The 22360-nt window shown below is 40.9% G+C and overlaps 2 protein-coding genes across 4 annotated transcripts in view; one reads left to right on the plus strand and one right to left on the minus strand.

Moving 5' to 3' along the window:
• The window catches only part of LOC114248804 (uncharacterized), a 110134-nt gene that overhangs the window by 37072 nt on the left and 50702 nt on the right, over positions 1–22360 (minus strand). For 2 of the 3 annotated variants that reach the window (XM_089738017.1, XM_089738018.1), the window contains exons 3-13: positions 19853–19935; positions 18759–18932; positions 17619–17762; positions 16186–16823; positions 7152–7257; positions 6492–6612; positions 4515–5523; positions 3791–3990; positions 2963–3091; positions 1415–2364; positions 74–293 (exon numbers count right to left, since the gene is read on the minus strand). In XM_089738017.1, the coding sequence (XP_089594143.1) occupies positions 74–293; positions 1415–2364; positions 2963–3091; positions 3791–3990; positions 4515–5523; positions 6492–6612; positions 7152–7257; positions 16186–16823; positions 17619–17762; positions 18759–18932; positions 19853–19935 (3774 nt within the window). Of the gene's footprint in view, positions 1–73; positions 294–1414; positions 2365–2962; positions 3092–3790; positions 3991–4514; positions 5524–6491; positions 6613–7151; positions 7258–9172; positions 9756–16185; positions 16824–17618; positions 17763–18758; positions 18933–19852; positions 19936–22360 lie in introns of those variants that run through there. The other variant, XM_028182219.2, reaches the window with a different exon arrangement.
• Positions 1–22360, plus strand: part of LOC114248096 (uncharacterized) — a 148033-nt gene that overhangs the window by 11668 nt on the left and 114005 nt on the right. The gene's annotated exons all lie outside the window — the stretch shown is intronic.

Below are 22360 nucleotides of genomic sequence, written 5' to 3' on the forward strand. Positions count from 1 at the left end.
GGCAGACGAGCATACGGCCCACCAGATGGTGAGTGGTTACCGTCGCCCATGGACATAAAATGTTCTCACTCACCTCTCGTCGAAGACGGAACAGTTCCCGATGAAGCTGTCGTCCATGACGCTGGAGTCCTCCGGCGCCCTCCCGCCCCCCTCCCCGGCCGGTCCCCCCTCCCCGAGGTCTCCTTCGAAGGACCTCTCCCTGTACTTCTGGTCCCACAATTTCTTCGTCTCGTCTTGTGCTCTTCTCTTTAGCTCCGATATCTTCTCTCTCTCGTTTTCTATCACTTGGCATCCTAAATATTTTAATTATTATTACATTGTACATATTTGTACGTTATTTATGTATGTATGTGTATATATGTATATTTTCATATGTAAATCGTATGTATATACCTATATACTTCGTGTGAAATTCGTTTCCAAATGATTCTTGTCCACCCGATGGTTGTCTCGAAGAGATCGCTTTTAGCGATAAGATAAGACCGCCAATTGTACTTTTTTTGTATTTAATGTACAATAAATAATACTATCTCTTTCTCTCTCTCTCTCTTAAGATGTTAATTGCTCATATGCTCACAAGCGAACTGTATATAGTTCTCACATTAAACATCTACATACAGGTAAACAATCTCACGGCTCATCTAGTGTTAAGTGGTTACCGGAGCCAGTGGACATCACAGCGCGAATGCCGTCGCCCAGCTTGAGACATGAGGTCGAAATGTCGGTCCTGTCCATTAATTGATATGTGTGCAAATTTTCAAGTTAATCGGACGTATATCGAGTTGGTGAATATAAACGTGGTTAGGCTCTTTAACATATCGACGCTTGAAAGGCAAACGTGACTAAGCGACAATAACTGCTTTGTACATAAATGATAGGCAATAACCATATTCGATGCGCAAAAAACATATGTTTCTAGGTCTATTAAAATCATTTCAATCCTACAGCTAGATTCGTTAAAATAAAAAAAAAATCAGGTATTTCAACCTTTAGTCTACTGTAAAGTTCACGCATTTGCGCTTAGTGACGTTTATCCATTCAAGCGTCGGTCGGGGAACTTTTTTAATTATTACCCCAAAATATTTTTGTGTAAGTTGATATTACCCCATGGCGAGGAACTAAAAAAAAAGAAATCGCTTTTTTTTTGCATCTTTCATATTGTAGCGCCCTTAGATAATTTTGAAAAAAAAAAAAAAATTTTTTTTTCGTTTCGTTTCATTTCGTTACATCGAGTTTGACATCACAACGATTCTAATGAAGTTTCACTTCAATATGTACTTTTTACTCACAAAAGTTTCATTTTTACCCCACAAAATTTCATTTTACCTCATTTGGGGAAATTTACCGGTTCCCCGACCGCTGGTATATATTTCTGATTGCTGCAAGATGACGGAGTAAGCGGAGTGACCCTCACCTTGCTCCTCGAGCATCTCCAGTCGCTTCCTCTCCACCTCCATGAGACTGTCCAGGGTCCTCTTGCCCAGGGTGTTCATATCGGCGTCGGTAGGCAGTATGGGCGCGTCCGTCGTCACCCGCGAGATCCTGTCGATGTCGTCCTGCGAGGGCACCCGGCCGCCGTCCGACACGCCGGGCTCGTCGCCGCAGCTCCTCCTGTGCGGCCCCCCAACGCCCCCCGGGGGATGCGCCTTGTCCGGCGACAAGGACTTGGCTTTCACGTACTTGTTGTCATTCGTGACCGGTTTCGCGTTCTTCACGTAACGGTTCTTGGCCTCGACTTCATCCGTCCCGCGGCGCCTACCAAACGAGTCCCTCTTCATGATCTTCCCAAGCGCGGCAAACGTCGGTATTTTTGATGAGGAGCTACTTTTGACTGGACCAGGCTCCTTTTTTGTCTTCGAGTGCCTTAAACTGTTGAACCGGTCGAAGTCGGAGTCTGAGTTCTGGATGTTATGCAGCAGATTCTCGTTGAGGCTCTGTGTCATGACGTCGGCCCGGGCGTCTGGAGGGCGGATTTTCTTTTTCCGCTTCAGCGAATCGAAGTTCCTTTCCCAAAATCCTTTCTTCTCTTTCGAAGAAGTGGAAGACTTAGACGGACTTTCGCTGTCGGAGTTGCGCGGGGAGGACCGGGCGGGGTCCGTGAGGGGGGCGCTGTGGGGGGACCGCCCGCCCCCCGCGCCCCCCAGCGTCCTCATCTCCCCCTCCAAAGCTTGCAGCCTGGCCGTGAGTTCCTCGACGTGTGTGAGCAACTTGACGTACTCCAAGTGCAGAACCTTGGTCTCGTCCAAGGCCGACGTCAGGTTGCTGTTGGCTTCGGATTTTAAAGTCAAGATGCGCGTTTTCTGAGCGTCAATTTTCTTCGTGAGAACGTTTATTTCGTTCTGAATGTCTTCTTTGTTCGACAGCCTGAATGGAAAATTATGTTTCAATTAGAGTTTAGTGCGAAACGTAATTAGTGTTTTAAGTGAAATAGTTAATGCTACATTTATTGGTTTAATTTCACATATATTATATAGTTTTTATTATTTCCTACATTCCGAAAAATCCAACAGTCTTCGCTTCGGTTACACATTTGGATATTCTTAACGTTATGATAAGTATTAGGCGTGGACTGTATATTGTTTATGAAATATTTATTTAAACTTCTTAATATAATTATTAAAGACTTAATATAAGGAAACATAAAAATGCGTTGCTCTTGGCGGTTAGATTTGAAAGAGAAAAACTGTCATGGCAGACGTCGATCGCTGATATTTTGACGTTCAGAAACTGAACTACCGTCATGTTTTTTTAAAACTTTTTTCAATCTAATGTTCAACAAAATTTATTGTTCTTTATAAACAGTAGTTTTCATAATGTCTTGGGCTTCGTACCTAGCTAGTGGTAGGCGGTTATGAGAGTCCATAGACATCAATCACAAACACCGGTGCATCGCTACATACGAATGCACCGGACGTCTTATCCTTTAGGAAACGACGACTTTAAAAATAACGCAAATCCTCACAGTTCAGACTCCTCCTCCAGATGTTGAAACTCCAGATCCTCGAATATCTTCGTTTCGTTGTCCAATATGTCCTGGGCGTTCTGAAGCTCCTCCACCGTGGCCGCGTTGTGCTTCAAGTCTTTCTCGATGCTGCGAACAAGTGTTAGTTACAGATCATAATGGCGATCAACTGTATTATGAAGTTTTGCGAGCAAAATTTCCAACTATTTCCAAATTTTAAACCGATAGCCCTGAAGATCGTATGAGCTTTAGTAAATTTTTTCCCCGGCTAGTATATAATACTAGCTGTACCCACACGTCCGCTTCGCTGGGCAAAATTAACATTATTATTTCCCACCCCCACAAAGATTTTCTCTCATCATTAACGCCCCCGCAACTGGTGTAGGGAGTCCAAAACTCATACAAATATTAGCCTATCCATTAAGTACATGTATTTTCTGCATGGATAACAAGTTTCAAGCCAAGCGGATGCACGGTTCAGTAGCTATAACGGAACATCCGTAAAAACCACTGTAGATTTATATATTAGTATAGATTATTGATGCGTGATTCGAGTTAATTAGACGTCTACGTGTCGGCGAAACTGACACTCACAGATTCTGTTACACACAAAAAACAAACAAACATTACACGCTAATAAAAGAGTGTTAATATTTGACGCATTCTTGCTCACCTGATTGAAGCCAAAATTCGTAAACCTAATAGGACATTTTTGTCATTGCACCGCACTACAGACGAGACACAAGTACTTCCAGTGCATCGAAGTTTACTCTTTATTACTTATAAGTTTAAAGCACATACTTGCTTACAGTCAAGAGCAGCACTTACTTCTCGATCTTCATGGTGGCGATCTCGACCCTGTCTCTCAGCTCAGTCTGCCTCGCCTCCTGCTTCTCCTTCAGCAGCCGAATGTCCTCTTCAATCCTTGTCGCCTTCTCAACTAACTCGGTCCTCTTCTTCTGTTCGATGTTCAAGATCGCGATCTCCGAATCGTATTCCCCTTTTATTAACGCCTTCTCCATTTCCAGCTGCGGAATTAATTCGAAGTCGTCAGTGATGTTCGGAGGATATGAGAAGCCGTCCATACATTGACAGCCTGATGTGAAATGTTAAGAGGCGGCCACCTTGGGACATGTGGTCAAAAATCTCAAAAACCGCAATGACTTCCGAAACGACGATGCTTTTCCTTCGCCGTGGAAGTATTACGTGAACTTACGCTAAATACGTATTACATTATAAAAAAAAAGTGGCTGCTTGCGAAATTCGAAACCCAACACAGTCGCATCGCTTGATACGAATGCACCGACCGTCTTATCCGTTAGACCACGACGAATCCAAATGTCCTTATCACCACAAAACGTGTTTACTGCTGGTAGGTCCTCTTGGAAGTCCGCGCGGGTAGGGACCACCGCATTTACGTTGTAAATATCAATGGGCTTCAGTAACCACTTAACACCAGGTGGGCTGTGAGCTCGTCCACCCATCTAAGCAATAAAAAAGAAAAAGAAAAAAACTTTAAAAATCGGAACCTAATTCAAAATTGAGCACTTACCTCTCGCAGTACGTCGTCCTCTTGAGACCTGATCTCCGCCATCTTCATCTTAAGATCTTGAATTTCTGTGACCAACTTCTTTCTCTCCTCCTTCAACCTCTCATATTTAGCTTTGAGTTCATCTGCATTATCATCTAAACCCGTTCCATCAATAGAGTCCGCATCTGCGTCTATCTTCTTAAAATCTTCACTAATATTCTTAATTATTATATCGTCCCTTTTGTTTCTTTTCAAATCCTTTTCGAATTCCTCCAGCTCCGGTATATCGGCCATTAACTCCTTTTTGACGTCATCGAAACTCTTGTTCTTAACCAGAGTCGTTTTTTCTTCTCCTGTCTGCTCTAAATCTTCAAGTTTCGTTTCGTTTGTTTCTATAGTCCTTGAATATCTAAATTCTATGTCGTTGGGTTGAGCTGCGTCGTCGATCATAGGTATCTCTTCTTCGAGACTAAGCTGTTTTTCTATCCCGACTGCACTGGTTAACCGTTCGAAGTCATTGTCTACTGTCGCCGTTTCATGGTTGACAACGTTATTAGCATTGTTGATAGGACTCTGCCTGTCCAGTTCTGATTTGTTAGGGCTGTCGGCGGGCGGCGGAGCGGGAAACACGAAATATTGAGGCGAATTCAAATTTTTATGCGCGAAACTGGTCTTTATTTTCGTTCTGGGACTCTGCGTCGTTGGGGATTTGGGGTTTAAGTTGTACATATTGTTTCGCAGGTACATATTCTCGTATGGGCTCCCGACGGGCGAGGCAGCGGGTGGTTTGCCGCTGTTTTGGTTTCTCCTCATTGTTATCGGACTAGAGACGCGCTCGTCATCGACGGGAATGCCTATCTCGTCCATGCGACCTATGTTCCCGTAGTTCCGCGGTATCGTGACCTCGGGCGTCAGTTGCTCGGGTTGCGGTGCGGGGGACGCGGGATCGTAATTCTCATAGCTAGATAAGTTCCTTTGAATTTGTTGCGGTTTGTTCGAGGACGCGTTTCGACTTTGACTAGTTTCGAACCTGGAAGCGTGTTTGCAAAATGGATCAGTTTTTTCGCACACATTGGTGAAGAAGCTCACAATAAACTTCATCAGCTATTTGAATGAGGTAAACTTAATTGCAGTTCAATTAAAACATCAAACTATTGATGCTAATACTAAATAAAACGCGAAATATCGCGCTGCACCCCTCAAGATATATATATATTTATTGCCCTTGTAGGCAGACGAGCATACGGCCCACCTGATGGTGAGTGGTTACTGTTGCCCATGCATGCATGACTTCGCCAATGCCAGGGGCAGAGCCAAGCCACTGCCCACCGCTTAATACTCTCCACAAACCTCGCTTGAAGAAGGACATGTCATAGCGCTCGGGAAACACCGTGGAGGGGAGCTCATTCCATAGCCGGATGGTACGTGGCAAAAAAGACCTCTGGAAACGCACTGTGGATGACCGCAGCGATTCCAGATAATATGGATGAACTCTGCCCCGATGGCGAGAGGTACAATGATAAAAAGGAGATGAGGGGATCATCTCAAACAATTCCTCAGACTGGAATAGTAAGCTGCAAGTGGCTGAAGGCCTATACAGCGGGCCACTTTTTTACTTGTTTTTTTAATAGGCCTTGTAGGCAGACGAGCATACACCGTTGTTTACTATTTAGCGCATTTTTTTATTTAATTTTTTTTTCTTGTCTTACATAAAGTTTCTCTCAGACTGTCAGCAGATGGCGCGGTTTGACAAAAATGAAAAACGGGCTCCAGAAATGGGAACTCCAAAATTAAACAAAAGATAGGTACATACTCGCTGCTCATTTGTTTATCTATTATTATTATTATTTTATTGCCCTTGCATGCAGACCAGCATACGGCCCACCTGATGATGGGTGGTTACCGTCGCCCTTGGACGTCGGTAATGCCAGTTGTACAGCCAAATAGCTGCCTACAAGCCAGGCCGTTGCCCACAAACTTCACCCAAGCACCACTCACTTGTAATATCCGTCGTTGGTCTGCACGAAGTTGGGGTTGTTGAGGGTGACGCTCCGCGGCAGAGAGCCATTCGTGATGATCTTGTTATGCGGCCTCTTTTCGGTCGGGGTTATGGGAACACCTGAATAGTACATCGTCGAGGGTTATTCAGGCGTGCAGAGCGTCACGTGTCTGCTATTTACTAGTGGTAGGACCTCTTGTGAGTCCGCACGGGTAGGTACCACCACCATCCTGCCTATTTCTGCCGTAAATCAGTAATGCGTTTCGGCTTAAAGGGTGGGGTAGCCGTTGTAACTGTACTGAGACCTTAGAACTGATATCTCAAGATGGGTGGCGCATTTACGTTGTAGATGTCTATGGACTCCAGTAACCACTTAACACCAGGAGGACTGCGTTCGCCCATCTAAGCAATAAAAAAATCTTAGTTTTTACAGTACAACGGCTGCTCCACCATTCAAGCTGACACGCATTATTGCTACACGGCAGAAATAGGCAGGGCGGTGGTAGGTATCTACCCGGACTTTATTATTATTTAATCTTCCTATTCGTACACTCTTGACAGAGTGGTCGTGGTCATGCATCAGTCGGATTTGCGATACCGATGCTCTCGAAATTATTATTTATAACCGACATTCTAATGACAACGCCGTTTGTATTTACCCGAGGAAATTTGCCGTTCGTATTCCGCGCACATATTCAGTATCTCCTCGAGACGAGCAGTCTCAGCCTCCTTCTGTTCTTCTTCTTTGACACGATCCTGGTAAGCCTGAAAAGAAGATACTTTTGAAGATCCACGTCACATATGACATTCTACACATCTCCTTATATTTTGATTGAGAGTTTCTGAAGGTATTTTTAGCTTTTTCACGCGAAAACTATTGGACGGATTTTGATTAAATTTCACGTTTTGTTTTGTTTTTCCTACCTATTCTAGTAACGTCGAGAGGTTATTCTGGATTCGCAGAGCTAGTAGGTGAGCTCACGGGGCTCAAAGCTGACGACGTTGCTAGCACGAACCCTAGCAAGAGCCGTGCTTCCCAGAATCTATCACCGGATCGGAAATGCGACCCACTGAGAAGATCCGGTGAGAAACTCAGTGGGCTGTGTCTGTGGGTTAATTTACTCGTCGAGCCCTTCGTCGCAAGCGACGGGTTCGACGAGAACGATGACCAGTGCTTGAGGTACCTAAAAGCACCGTTAGTGGATCGGGAGGATCCGAAATGACGTGTTTTTGGGTGACGTCGACTGCTTTCCATTCGGTCCGCAGGATCGAGAATGGGTTATTTCACAACGTAACGGCTTATATATCGAAATAGGACGTAGGCGATAAGAAATTTCGATCAAGAAAAACTATAGATATCGCGCGATATCGTTTCAGTAATTGATGGTTTTATACAATGAAAGATATGATTTTTTACTATTCATATCTAAAATAAAGCAATTATTCAATAATCCTTTATCTGCAATTGTAGGTCACCGGTGCCCTACGCGGCGCACTGAAGTAATTATGTCGATTTTTGTTACTAAGGCGCCTGGACTGCCTTTTTTTCGACCGGGGACCGACCCTCTATTAGGTCACCGCGTCTAGGGCGCACGCGGGGTACGTGGGACTGCGAAACCGCGGGTCCAAGGATGTTTTCGGGACCCTACCCACTAAACGACTAACTTTGCCTTCTTTTATTTATTAATGTATGTTTTATGATTTTGTGGTCGTCGTGGCCTAACGGATAAGACGTCCGGTGCATTCGTGTGTGGTCGTCGTGGCCTAACGGATAAGACGTCCGGTGCATTCGTGTGTGGTCGTCGTGGCCTAACGGATAAGACGTCCGGTGCATTCGTGTTGTGGTCGTCGTGGCCTAACGGATAAGACGTCCGGTGCATTCGTGTTGAAGCGATGCACCGGTGTTCGAATCCCGCAGGCGGGTACCAATTTTTCTAATGAAATACGTAGGTACTCAACAAATGTTCACGATTGACTTCCACGGTGAAGGAATAACATCGTGTAATAAAAATGAAACCCGCAAAATTATAATTTGCGTAATTACTGGTGGTAGGACCTCTTGTGAGTCCGCACGGGTAGGTACCACCGCCCCGCCTATTTCTGCCGTGAAGCAGTAATGCGTTTCGGTTTGAAGGGTGGGGCAGCCGTTGTGACTATACTGAGACCTTAGAACTATATCTCAAGGTGTGTGGCGCATTTACGTTGTAGATGTCTATGGGCTCCAGTAACCACTTAACATCAGGTGGGCTGTGAGCTCGTCCACACAGCTAAGCAATAAAAAAAAAAAAAAAAAAAAAAGGTCCCTTAAAAATAGAGTCATTTTCAGTATCTTCGGATTAGTTTTTCCCATAGTCTACTAGATATTCCGGCGCTTTAGTGAGAAGATCAAAGAGGGCAATCGACATAGTTACTTCAGTGCCCCGCGTAGGGTGCCGGTGACCTACGTGATAGTCAACGTGTTAACATCTGATTTAAGTAATCTATTCGAGTTAGCAACTGTCAGGACTCAAGTTATGAAGTTATGGTAAAGTGGGACTTCTTTAATGGGATTAGAGTTGTTATTGGCATAAACGTCATAGGCAGGGAGAAGAACACTATTGCTTGTAGCCAAAGATGTCAAAGACGAACTTGCTGTAGCCAAAAAAAACGTTAACTGATTTAAATTACGTTCAAAACTCACCATACCGCAAAAGAGTTTATCGATTTTTTTAATAATATTATTGTATATTTCATTTCTAATATACAATTCGTTGAGTTGCCCGCTCCTCATGTCGTTGCCAACAACGAAAACGTTACTGTTCTGTATCGGCGAGGATATGTTTTTGAAAATCGAATTATTCTGACTGGCCACACTAAGGAGGTCCGCCATTTTTGACATCTCGTCTTTTAAGCCGTCATACGAAAGTTTGATTTGTTTCTCCAATTTAATGATCTTTCCGTCGACAGTGTTCTCGTGATTTCTCGTTTCTTTAATGTAATGATTGGTCAATATGGTGTTTATGGTACGATATATTTTAATATCGTTCCTCAGTTTGTGTACGACATCGAGTTTCTCGTTGACCGATTTCGATATATCGATTATTCTCTCGTAATTCGCGTCTCGATTGTATTTTATATCGATCGAGTATTTCAATTCTTTCAGAGCTGAAGTATTCTTCTTGATGTTATCAACGAACAGCCGCAACAGTTGCTTGTGCGAGGGCTCCTTTTTCGTTTTGGCGGTCATTTTGACGTTTCAATTTACGGTGTTACCAGATATTCAATTCATGAATTTACTTTTTTTTTTTTTCAAAAATTATTTCGTAATTCCACTGACGTTGTTATTTAAAATTCACTTTACAATTATGTGGTAACGGAAATTACAGAGACAGACATTACAGTTTAAATTATTAAGACAGCATTTTATGCAATCTGTTAATTAAACTAATTATAAGTATATCACCGAATGTTTATTTACGAAATCTAAGAACAATCCTCCATTAAACAAATTGCCTATACCACATCCAGCGATACGTGGAATCGGCGGTAAATATGATTTTCAATTCCAAAAATGTTACGGACCAACCGAATTGAATGTAAATCGATTCGGATCTCTTCAATGAACGACTTCACATATCGTCTTCTCGCATTAAAACTGTATAATATCAAAACTTACTAATTTTACAGGAGAGTGTTTTAAAGGTTTAACATGTGATATTTTTAATATTAATCATCTTTGCAACCTTTTTTTTTATCAGTTACATTATCTGTCTTTTAAAGTAAGATAAAATTATGTATTAATTTTGTTAATAGTAGTCAAAACATAGGTAAACTAAAAAAATAAAAAAAATAAACCTAAACTACGCTCTTTTGACAGTGTTTTTGAGAAAAATACCGGTGATACCAAATGATTCCGCATATTAACTCGATTTCGAATATTTTTGGAAATTGTACACTTTTAATGCGAAAAGACGATAATTCACATACACATTCACAACAGATATCCCAATCGTCTCAACGCAATCACATTTCACCGCATTCCGTTCGCTCCCATTACGCAGTCACAGCTTGTTTACACTAGCCGATGAGTTTTTTATTACTAATGTATGTGTAACCACCCTTTCTAGTTAGATAATCCACCAAACTGACATTCGCGTTACCGCAATCATAGCCGTGCACAAAAAAAAAAAAATACAATAACTCGATCCGTCGCTGAGAGACAACCGTATACTGTGAACGCGATGAAATCAATAGCGAATAAAAAAAAAAAAAAAGCGAAAGTTACATTGACCTTCTGTATTGAATTACGTTAAAATTTAACTGCCGAAATAAACACAAACGGTCGTATATTACGCGTGAAATCGAAATTCGCTTAATGCGTTTTTTTATTTTATTACTTAGACGGGTGGACGAGCTCGCAGCGCACCTGGTGTTAAGTGGTTACTGGAGCCCATAAGACATTTGCGACGTAAAAGCGCCACCCACTTTGAGATATCAGTTCTAAGGTCTCAGTATGGTTACAACGGCTGCCCTGCCCTTCAAAACGAAACGCATTACTGCTTCACGGCAGAAATAGGCGGGGTGGTGGTACCTACCCGCGCGGACTCACAAGAGGTCCTACCACCACTAAACGTCGAACGAAACTACCATTTTTTTTTTTTATTAAAAACTTCGGACGAGGATTTCGAGACAAGAGACGACCGGAACGCGCGAAATATTTCGCGGTCTATTTAGGCAGAATGGTGCCTATCAATGCGAATATAAAGAGTTCTATTTTACCACACGACATTTCGCACCTTTAGAATTGAGGTGGCTTAGCTACAAATTTTAAGAAAACGATTTTTATATTTTAAGCTCCATAAATCCGTATTCTACGAGTTTGTAAAATTATTTTTTTAAAATTTAAATTGAAACTTTTGCCTAGAAAAAGGACAAAGTACACTTTCCGTCTCTTTTAAATCAAGCGTATACTTTAAGCTTTAAGGTATGCGCTTTAAGGCTTAAAGTATTAAAATCGAAAATGAAAACTTGCATTTTTGGGGTTTACCGAAAAACACAAGAATTTTGGTCCCACCCTTCAATTCAAAATTCAAATTAGCCACAACAATTTTAAAGGTGCGTTTTTTAAATAAAAAACGTATCAACCTACTAGATTTCAAGATATAGACGCAACTCTTGACAGGAGTAAGCCGGGCGTATTAACTTTTAGGCCACAACTTCATCTATATATTAATACCTGAAGCAAAAACTTTGTATCCCTTTTTACGAAAATTGCGCAGACGGAGGAGTATGAAATTTTCCACTCTTATAGAGAATATAGAGAAGAAGTGCACAATGCTAATATTTTTTTTAAATAATGCTTAAAAGATACATTAAATCAATAAAGAAAACATTACACACACTACATACCATGTATTTGAGGCACACACGCATGCATACTATTTATTGACAAACTTTTGTTCTTGACGACTGTTGTCAAATTGAGAATAGATTAAATATTGTTTGTCTTTATTAATATTTTTTTATAGTGTAGCCTTGGCAAAATTTGTGTTTATAGAAGTATAAAATATAATCATAATAGTGTACCAGCTTACAATTCCAATTAATTATAGTCGAATTTCGACTACTGCGGGACCTCTAGTTTGTATAAACTTTTAATAAGAACTAGTGTGGGTTTATAGCAATCTACCGTCGTCTTTAACTATGATCAATTTAATTCAATTTAAACAACACCACGGATATTGGACGCGGTTAATTAGTTCGAACCAAAATTAAAAGAACACTGAAAGATGAGGTGACGGAATTTTCAAAACAATCATCTAACATGCACCGAGCGAATGTCACTTGTTCGATTGATTAATAAATAATAGTTTAAGAAAACTAACAAAATACGCTTTCATAGAGAATCCAACTAAAAAATAGAAATTTTTTTTTATAGAAAAATAGAAAATAAAAGGATATTATCAAAATAACCCTTCTACTCATATCTGTTCATAAAATATTTATAACTAGTTATACCAGGCACCCCACGCTTTTTTTTACAATAAACTCATTTTTTCTTACACTATTTTTAATTCAAATTTATTAAAAAATAATTTCTATTTTTAGTTGGATTTTCTATAAAAGCGTATTTTGTTAGTTTTTTTTAAACTATTATTTATTTTAAATTTTTTAGTTGAATTTCAATTTTTTCAATATATTTTTTTAATATTGACTTCTACTCATATCTGTTCATAAAATATTTATAACTAGTTATACCAGGCACCGCACGCTTTTTTTTACAATAAACTCATTTTTTCTTACACTATTTTTAATTCAAATTTATTAAAAAATAATTTCTATTTTTAGTTGGATTTTCTATAAAAGCGTATTTTGTTAGTTTTTTTTAAACTATTATTTATTTTAAATTTTTTAGTTGAATTTCAATTTTTTCAATATATTTTTTTAATATTGAATTGTCATCGCTCCTTAATAAGTATACCAAATTTCGAGTTAATCCGACGTTTTGAAGGGGGTCAAAATCATGTTCAAAGATTCCGTTACAAACATACATACATACGTCTGAAGCTAATAAAAGCGTGTTACAAAACTTCACTTTTTCGTTATCTATAATAACAATAATATACATGTGTTCTTTTCGATCCCTGAATTTTAGGAATTTTTAGGGGAATTCATACATGATTCACTTTTAGGCACACACACACACACACACAAATTCTCTTTTACAACACTCGTTTTCCATTATCCACTGAATTATACTATAACTAATCGATTACAACTACTGTTAACTCCGATCTCTTAATGTAATTAGCGTTACCACAAAAATCGATCGAAAACATAAGACTTAAGCTACAAGAATCGATGGAAGCTTTCCGAACATTAGAAGCGAAGCCACGGTTGATTGAATCTGATGAGTTATTTAAACATTCGATTTCGTGACACAGTTCTCAGTTCGAGACGCTCCACGCGATCGCATACAGTACTGCTAATTGTGAATTGACGCAGAATATGTCTGCAGTAATAGTATTTATCGTTTACGTAAAACAATTATCATTAGATAAATGCTGTTTCCGTTTACTTTTACATATCAAACAAGAGAATTACCGCGGATTTTTTGATAAGTATACACAGTCTATACGATTCTCGGTAGGTTTGGTTAGTTTGAGAAATTTATGATGCCGTAGTTAGTGCTACACCCCTATTTGAACTCAATCACGCCACGTCAGGGTTAAATATCTTACAAGAACGAACTCTGGGAATCAATATCAAGTTGAATTCGTCGTGGCCTAAAGGATAAGACGTCCGCTGCATTCGTATGTAGCCATGCAACGGTGTTCGAATCCCGCAGGCGGGTACCAATTTATATAATGAAATACGTACTTAACAAATGTTCACGATTAACTTTCACGGTGAAGGAATAGCATGGTGTAATAAAAATCAATCCCGCAAAATTATTGGTGGTAGGTGGGTGGCCGCATTTACGTTCTAGATTTTTTTATTTTGGAGTTTACTCCTTTAGAATCGATTTACATATATAGGCCCGGGGTATGAAAATTATGGGGACCAAAATCGTACTAGCATGTCACACGAAATGCGTTATGCGCATGTCACACGAAATGCGCGCCGGGCTGCTGCGCCGGCAGTCCGCCACAAAGCCTCGTACTGATCGCGCGTTTCTCTCATTATTGTATTTTCATATATTTGTTAGTCGTTTGTTTTGTGTCTCGTTAATTTGTTAATAATCTGTAGTGTATCGTGTTGTCGTAATATAGAACTATTTCTCGTATTGTTTCGTTTAATTTTTTATATCCAGTAAACTCCAGTCGTGCGTCGGAGCGGACACACACACTTTTTTTTTTTATTGCCTTTGTAGGCAGACAGGCATACGGCCCACCTGATGGTGAGTGGTTACTAGATGTCTATGGGCTCCAGTAACCACTTAACACCAGGTGGGCTGTGAGCTCGTCCACCCAACCTTGCAAATAAAAACGCCGTGCGCCTATTGTCCTAAAAAAGAGAACTGCAGTTTTAAAAGCGGGTGACCTCTTTAAAAACGCTGATAGTTGACTTACTGTTATTAATTAAACTGTGTACATCGCAAGGCCGACTGAAGGTCCCGTGACAGCGGGGAGGAGGGTACTTTGATAATGCAAACTCTATTTTTTATATATGATTATTTTAGCTTATAAACAAACGTTATCGTGTATTTTTGTATTTTATTTGAACTACGTTTTGCGTGTCTCTTTGCTATTACAAGGCGGCTTTGACCTGGTAAATTAAGTTATAGAGTGGAACAACCATAGAGGTTTTAGTCCAATATTTTTTTTTGCCCTTGTAGGCAGACGAGCATACGGCCCACCTGATAGTGAGTGGTTACCGTCGCCCATGGACTTCAGCAATGCCAGGGGCAGAGCCAAGCCGCTGCTTACCGCTTGATACTCTCCACAAGCCTTGTTTGAAGAAGGACATGTCATAGCGCTCGGGAAACTCCGTGGAGGGGAACTCATTCCATAGCCGGATGGTACGTGGCAAAAAAGATCTCTGGAAACGCACTGTGGATGACCGCAGTGGCTCCAGGTAGTATGGATGAACTCTACTCCGGTGGCGGGCGGTGCGATGGTAAAAACGAGATGCCGGTATCATTTCGAAAAGTTAAATATGAATTCCAAATCAAAGTTAAATATGAATTTAACTGAACTAACCTAATGATTGCATGCAGCAGAGATGCGAATATTGCGATGGATGTGTGGAGTAACGAGAATGGATAGAATACGGAATGAATACGTTAGAGGAAGTCTGAAAGTGGCACCTGTCACAGAGAAGCTGAGAAGTGCGCGTTTGGGATGGTATGGACATGTGATGAGACGAAATGAAAGAGTGTTAGCTATGAATGTGGAAAGATATAGAGGATGAGGTAGACTTAAGAAGAAATAGATGGATTGCGTGAAAGACGATATGTCTAAGATAGGAGTGAGTGAAGAAATTGTATATGATAGAGGAGTATGGAAGTAGAAGACATGTTGCGCCGACCCCAGGTGACTGGGAGAAGGGCAGGAGAATGATGATGAACTTAAATAACCTAATGACCTAACTGGCCTATTTAGAAGAATAAATGAACCTGCCAAACAAATCAATCGAAAACAATACGCTAGTAGACCCATAGAAGATCATTTTTATGAGAACGTAGAGTATCTATTAATGTTGGATCTGATGGAATTTTCTTGGATTTTCGGTATATATAATATTTATAGGGCATACAGTTTTTACGGGTGGTAGGGCATTTTGTGAGTCTACACGGATAGGTACTACCGTCTTTCCCATTTCTGTTTGTAAGACAATAAAACGTTTCCGTTCGAAGGCTGGGGGCAGATGTTGTACTACAAAAACGGTGACTTAGAACTCATGTCTCAAGTTGAAAGAAACCTAAAGAACCCAAAGGAAAAACTAGATTATTTTATACTGGTCCTAGGATGATTCCTCTTGTGATTCCGCGCGGGTAGGTACCACCACCGCGCCTATTTATGCCGTGAAGCAGTAATGCGTTTTGGTTTGAAGGGCGGGACAGCCGTTGTAACTATACTGAGACCTTAGAGCTTATCTCTCAAGGTGGGTGACGCATTTACGTTGTAGATGTCTATGGGCTCCAGTAACCACTTAATATCAGGTGGGCTATGAGCTCGTCCACATATCTACACAAAAAAAAACAAGAATTACCTTAATTCTCCGGTTTTCAGCTTCGAAGCTCCTGTCGTAGTGATTGTTTGTGTACACCGGAGAATACTGCGGGTTCCTATCGAACGCTGGTGACGACAAGCAAACAACCTTCCCCACGCTCCCGAACCTCTCATTGAACTCCATCTCACCATTGATCTTCCCATAACCATCGCTCTGCTGGTAACCGTCCTCAAAGCCTTTAACAGTTTCGTGTAGTTTCATTTTATTTCTGATGGCAACATTCGTGTACGTCTTATCTGTCGCCTCGTCTTTCTTCATGTAGTTTGGCAACACTTTGTCGCCGAAGACGTCTTTGGCTGGCGTGTTGACCGTTAACGAGTTGGCGCTGAACACTTTTGGCGAGATCTCATTCTCGTTTGACGTGTAAAACTGGCTGCGTCCGACTTTCTGCTGTTTGGCGTAGTATTCGAACTTTGACACTTTGCTCTTAATGTTCGAAGGTTTGGAACGTTCTTGATCTGAATTCGAATCATCTTGGTCCTTGAATAGTTTTTTGGGAACTGCAGGGGGCTTTCTCTTCGATAGTTCTTTGAGTGTTAAATCTAGTTCTTGGTCCAATTGCGTCAGCGAGACGTCTTTGTATACGTTCTGGTAGCGTTGCTCTGTGGTGCAATAGCCTGTAGACAGATCAGTAGTTGACCTTGTTAATAACTTAGGTCTATATAAAAACATTTATTCCTACAGTCGCTTTTTGCATTTGGCCATATTAGGCTGAAACATGATAGCATTGTTGTTGGCAAGAATTCTATTTCCCTTAGTACCATTAAAATTCGCAAGAGGTCTCAATAAGTCTGTTTTCTGTAGATTTGGCGTCAGCTACAGAAAAGCGTGATCGCGGTTTACCGCTATTTAATTCCTTTTTTTATTTTTTTATTTTCCTACCTAAGCTGATAGCCTTGAGAGGCTATTTCAGCGTAACCTTAACTAGTAGGTGAGCTCACGGAGCTCAAACCTGACGATGTCGCTAACACGAATCCTAGCAAGAGCCGTGCTTCGCAGAATCTACCACTGGATCGGAAACGCGACCCACTGCGAAGATGCGGCGAGAAACTCAGTGGGCTATGTCTGCGGGTTAATTTACTCGTCGAGCCCTTCGTTGCAAGCGACGGGTTCGACGAGAACGATGACCGGTGCTTGAGGTACCTAAAAGCACTGTTAGTGGATCAGGAGGATCCGAAATGACGTGTTTTAGGCGACGTCGACTGCTTTCCATTCTGTCCGTAGGATCGGGAATGATTTAATTCCAATAACCGTGGGTTGTATCGCAGATATGATCCTAATTTAAACGTTTTTGTTAACTAACCTTGGCTATGAAAGTAATAGTTATTCAACATCGACAATTCTTGAAGTTGGCTATATTGTTTTAGTTCCAACCAAAGAAATAACTCCACCTAACTACCGAGTTAACTGACCTGTGGTGATACATTCCTCGTTGGGCTGGTATTGGATCGGGGGCATCGAAATATGTCCCGAAGGCAGGACGGATTTCATCAGTTTCGCCTCAGCCGGGTGATTGAATCTGAGGTAGTTTGAGCGGCCTATGGTCAGCATGCTGCCTGAAAGTTTTGTATAATGCTTTTTTTTCCACAAAAACAACCCGCCTACTAGGAATCTTAAAGACAAGATCTCTATTCTCTATTAACTCATATACAGGGTGTCCCAGAAAGAATGGACATGTATCATGGTAGTCCTGAAACAACTCTTAGTAGTTAAACTGATTTAAATTAATAGTTAAATTAATTTAAGATTAACTTTTATAAAAAAATACATTAGCTACTCATACAATTTCCTGCATATTCCTTATCCATTCTTTTTGGGACACCCTGTATACACATATTTACACGGTTCTTGATTCAATCATTTGAACCACAACAATGTAGATTAGTGTAACATAATATCTATTATGACTAACATCTTCTTTGAAAATCGTATCTGAATAAGCAGAACATTATATTCATAAAATACACACTTAGATCAAATGTCCGAATATTTCTGACGATATTTCGAATCCTTGAAGACTGATAGCGTTTACTATGATTTCGCAAGGTCATGGTATTTTATAGCCTGGACAACTTTAAGCTGTTGTATGCCACTTTTTAAAGAACTTCATATTCTCAGTTTAGCTTACCAGCATTTTTGAAATCACAAACAAAAAGTCTGACTCTTTATTTGGTATCGGGCTTGTTCAGAAATTAATTATTTCCAAACTCATTAGACACGGAATTTTCACTTGCATCAGTGTGATTCTGAGGTATAGGTACATATATTAATAATCATTATATTACTATTATCATCGATTCTTGGGTGAGCTTCTATTTAATTAGACCTTCAGTGATTAAAAAACATGATCAAAAATCACGTTACATACAATGTATGCAAACAAAGCTAATAAAAGTGCATTGAAAATCTTTGACTGTCTATAATCTAAGCCTTCGAAGATACTCTTGAATCTTGGCACAATTAAAGGTTTCACTTCTGGGTATGTTTCTGTCATGCTGCCGATATTTCATCAGCTATGCCTTGGAGATGCTTACTAGAAAAGAACTACAGACCCTGCGACAGTCTCGTAGGCTTCTCCACGGGTAGACCATCCAGTAGCGTGCTTCCACTGATTGGATACAATGTGACCACGCCGTGAGAGTTTTCCACGCGACAGTGCACGCTCGCAACGCCTGTCCCCATGACGTAAATGTCGCATGTCGGATCAGAACCTATTGTCACGCGACCTGGAACCAGGGTTAGATTCTTTTTAACTTTTTGACGCCGACCACCGCAAGCTATTTGGATTAATTTTGTCCAAAGGATAGGACACCCGCTGACACCAAGCAATGCGACTATTTTTTTTTTATTGCCTTTTTAGACAGACGAGCATACGGCCCACCTGATAGAAAGTGGTCACCGTCGATCATGGACGTAAGCCATGCCAGGGGCAGAGCCGAGCCGCTGCCTACCATTAAGGTCTTTCCGCAAGCCTTGTTTGAAGGAATGGAAGATGTTTGAAAGGACTATAGCTGTGTTCCAATCCCGCTGGTTATTTTTTCTGATCAAACACGTACTTAAGATGTTTTTACGCAGCGTTTATAAATTGCGCCATTATTTGTAGTATTTTGAGAGTAGGTATACAATTAGATACCGCCATACTGCCGCAATGCTTTCCAGTTTCAAATTATTATACACAAGACCTCATGTCTGAAAGTGGTTAGCGGCATGTAGTTGATCTAGCATTTGGCTCTGATAACCATTTAGCACTAGACCGCCGTGGACATAAATCTGCACAGTCAAAACTAAATCAAAAACCCAGCTTCGGATGCCACTAAACTTGTAAGTTTAAATCACCATTCAGAGCCCCTAACTTTACTAAGGGTAGTAACGGTCCAATGGTTTTTTTTTTATTCCTTAGATGTGTGGACGAGCTCACAGCCCACCTGGTGTTAAGTGGTTACTGGAGCCCATAGAGATCTACAACGTAAATGCGCCACCCACCTTGAGATATAAGTTCTAAGGTCTCACTATAGTTACAACGGCTGCCCCGCCCTTCAAACCGAAACGAATTATTGCTTCACGGCAGAAATAGGCAGGGTGGTGGTACCTACCCGTGCGGACTCACAAGAGGTCCTACCACCAGTAAGTCTCATATGATGTTTACCTTGCTTAATGGGATGTAGAGTGACAGCTGTGCTCAGTCTTCCGGTACCGAGGCTCACCAGATGAGGAGTGTTTGTTGCTACCCTGGAGTCAAAAACGAAGGTTTTTTTTAAGTGGAAATAACTTAAAGAATGAGTTAAGTTAATTTATTGAGACTCTATTTAGGGGATAATTGTTTACAATTTGTAAATTTTCCGTCATCGATTTTTTTTAACAATACGTATTGGCTGGTAGGTTGAACAACTATTCAAGATACGTCCGGAGTGGATCATTCCTTTATCATGAAAGTACTTCCTTGGAAAAAAAGGACAGGCCTGCGGTATATACATAAACAGCTGCATGTATATAACTAAAGTACACAATATATAAGTATGTAACTATACTGAGACCTTAGAACTCATATCTCAAAATGGGTGGCGGCATTTACGTTGTAGATGTCTATAGGCTCCAGTAATCACTTAACACCAGGTGTGCTGAGACCTCATCCACGCATCTAAGCAATAAATAAAAACAGAGTCATATTCGCATCGATTATCAGATAGCATTGGGTATAACTCGATGCCTTAATGACTAATTTCGATTTAATTATCGACACGGAAGATACATAGTTTTTTTCGCACTTATTTACCAATAGTCTCGAAGACCTTATTCGTTTGCACCGAATCGGTGGCCGACCTCACGGGATCCGGTACAAGCGAGACTGGTTCGTTGAGCTCACCGACCACTAAAGCTTATACGTGAATGTAGATAAGTCGGAAACCTGTTTGGGTCCCGATTAAAAATCAGCGAAGCGGGCATCTGAGCCAGACCGCCAGTTGGACATCGAATAAATTGTTAGTGCACGCAAGGCTCGGATACCAAGTGAAAATATTTAACCAGCTCATTACAATGAACTTAGAAATCATCAGAAATCATCAAGTCATCATTAGGAATCATCAAGAAAGCATCATTCAAATGAATGAAATTAGAAAAGAGCATTTTATTTATTTATTTATTTATTAGGCACACATTACACATCACAAGCTTAGAAGATACATAAAAAATAACAACAAGTAAAAAGAAACAAAATCTGGCTTGCAACATAAGCCATGTGCGCACGACTTAAGCAAGAGAAATGTGCTGAATTGGTACACAATGGTCCTTACAACTATACGACAAAAAAACAACACGATAACGAAAACTAATCCAACTTATAATGTAAGGAAATAATTTTAAAAACATTTAAAATAGAGCCGTAACATTACGATTCCGCTCACCCGAAATCGGTATTATATTATATTTGAGTTCTGATCTGATCTGAAATTTACAACGTAAATGCCGCCACCCATCTTGAGATATGAGCTCTAATCTCTCAGTATAGTTACGGCATTACTGCTTCACGGCAGAAATAAGTAGGGCGGTGGTACCGACTCGTGCGGACTCACAAGACGTCCTATCACCAGTAATTACGCAAAATATAATTTTGAGGGTTTGATTTTTATTACACGATGTTATTCCTTTACCGTGGAAGTCAATCGTGAACAATTGTTGGGTACGTATTTCATTAGAAAAATTGGTACCCGCCTGCGGGATTCGAACACCGGTGCATCGCTAGATACGAATGCATCGGACGTCTTATCCTTTAGGTCCCGAAGACTTCTCCATACTTATAGCACTACTTTACTATAAGACTTAGAACTCATGTCTCAAAATGGACGGCATTTGTGTTGTTGATATCTATAGGTTCCGGTAACCACTTAACATCAGATAGATCGTGAGCTCGTCCAACCGTCCTAGCAATAAAAAATCTCCCTACATAAGGAATGCATGCGTACAGACGACGTGTAAGTGCATTTAACCCGCGACCTCTCCCGGTTTATGTCAGCGACTTAGGTCATTGCAAGGGACCAAGTCTATTTTAGGGACATTCCTAACGTGCTTTTTGTTCTATTTGCAGCGAATCGTGTACGGTCGCCATGTTAATAGATCGACTGTGGATTTAGAAGGAAAAATGTTTGGCCACTAGACGTTCCTAAACTATTCACCCGATTGTGATGAAACTTCAAGTCCCTAATCGCGAGTAAACTCCTGAGAGAAACTTCCCTACCTATGCTAATAGACTTGAGAGGCTATTTCAGCTTCTCCTTGGCGTGTAGGTAAGCTCACGGGGCTCAAACCGAGATTGTTACTAACACTGGCCCTAGCAAGAGCAGTGCTTTACAGAATCTACCACTAGATCGGAAACGCGACCCACTGAGAAGATCCGGCGAGAAACTCAGTGGGCTGTATCTATGGATTAATTTACTAGTCGAGCCCTTCGTCGCAAGCGACAGATTCGACGAGGACGGTAACCGGGCGCAGTCGTAACCGTCGGACAGTGGTACCGAAATGGCTGGCACCTCTCCTGACTGAGCCTTTCTTGCCCACCTGTCCTTGTGAAACTGGAAAGGCGCCCGGGCCATCAGTACCGGACCTCAATCATAAAAAATAATATGAAACTTAATTGCTGTTGGTACTCCTGAGAAGGTTT

The sequence above is a fragment of the Bombyx mandarina genome, chromosome 24 (assembly GCF_030267445.1).
Source record: "Bombyx mandarina strain Sakado chromosome 24, ASM3026744v2".
Lineage (NCBI taxonomy): Eukaryota > Metazoa > Arthropoda > Insecta > Lepidoptera > Bombycidae > Bombyx > Bombyx mandarina.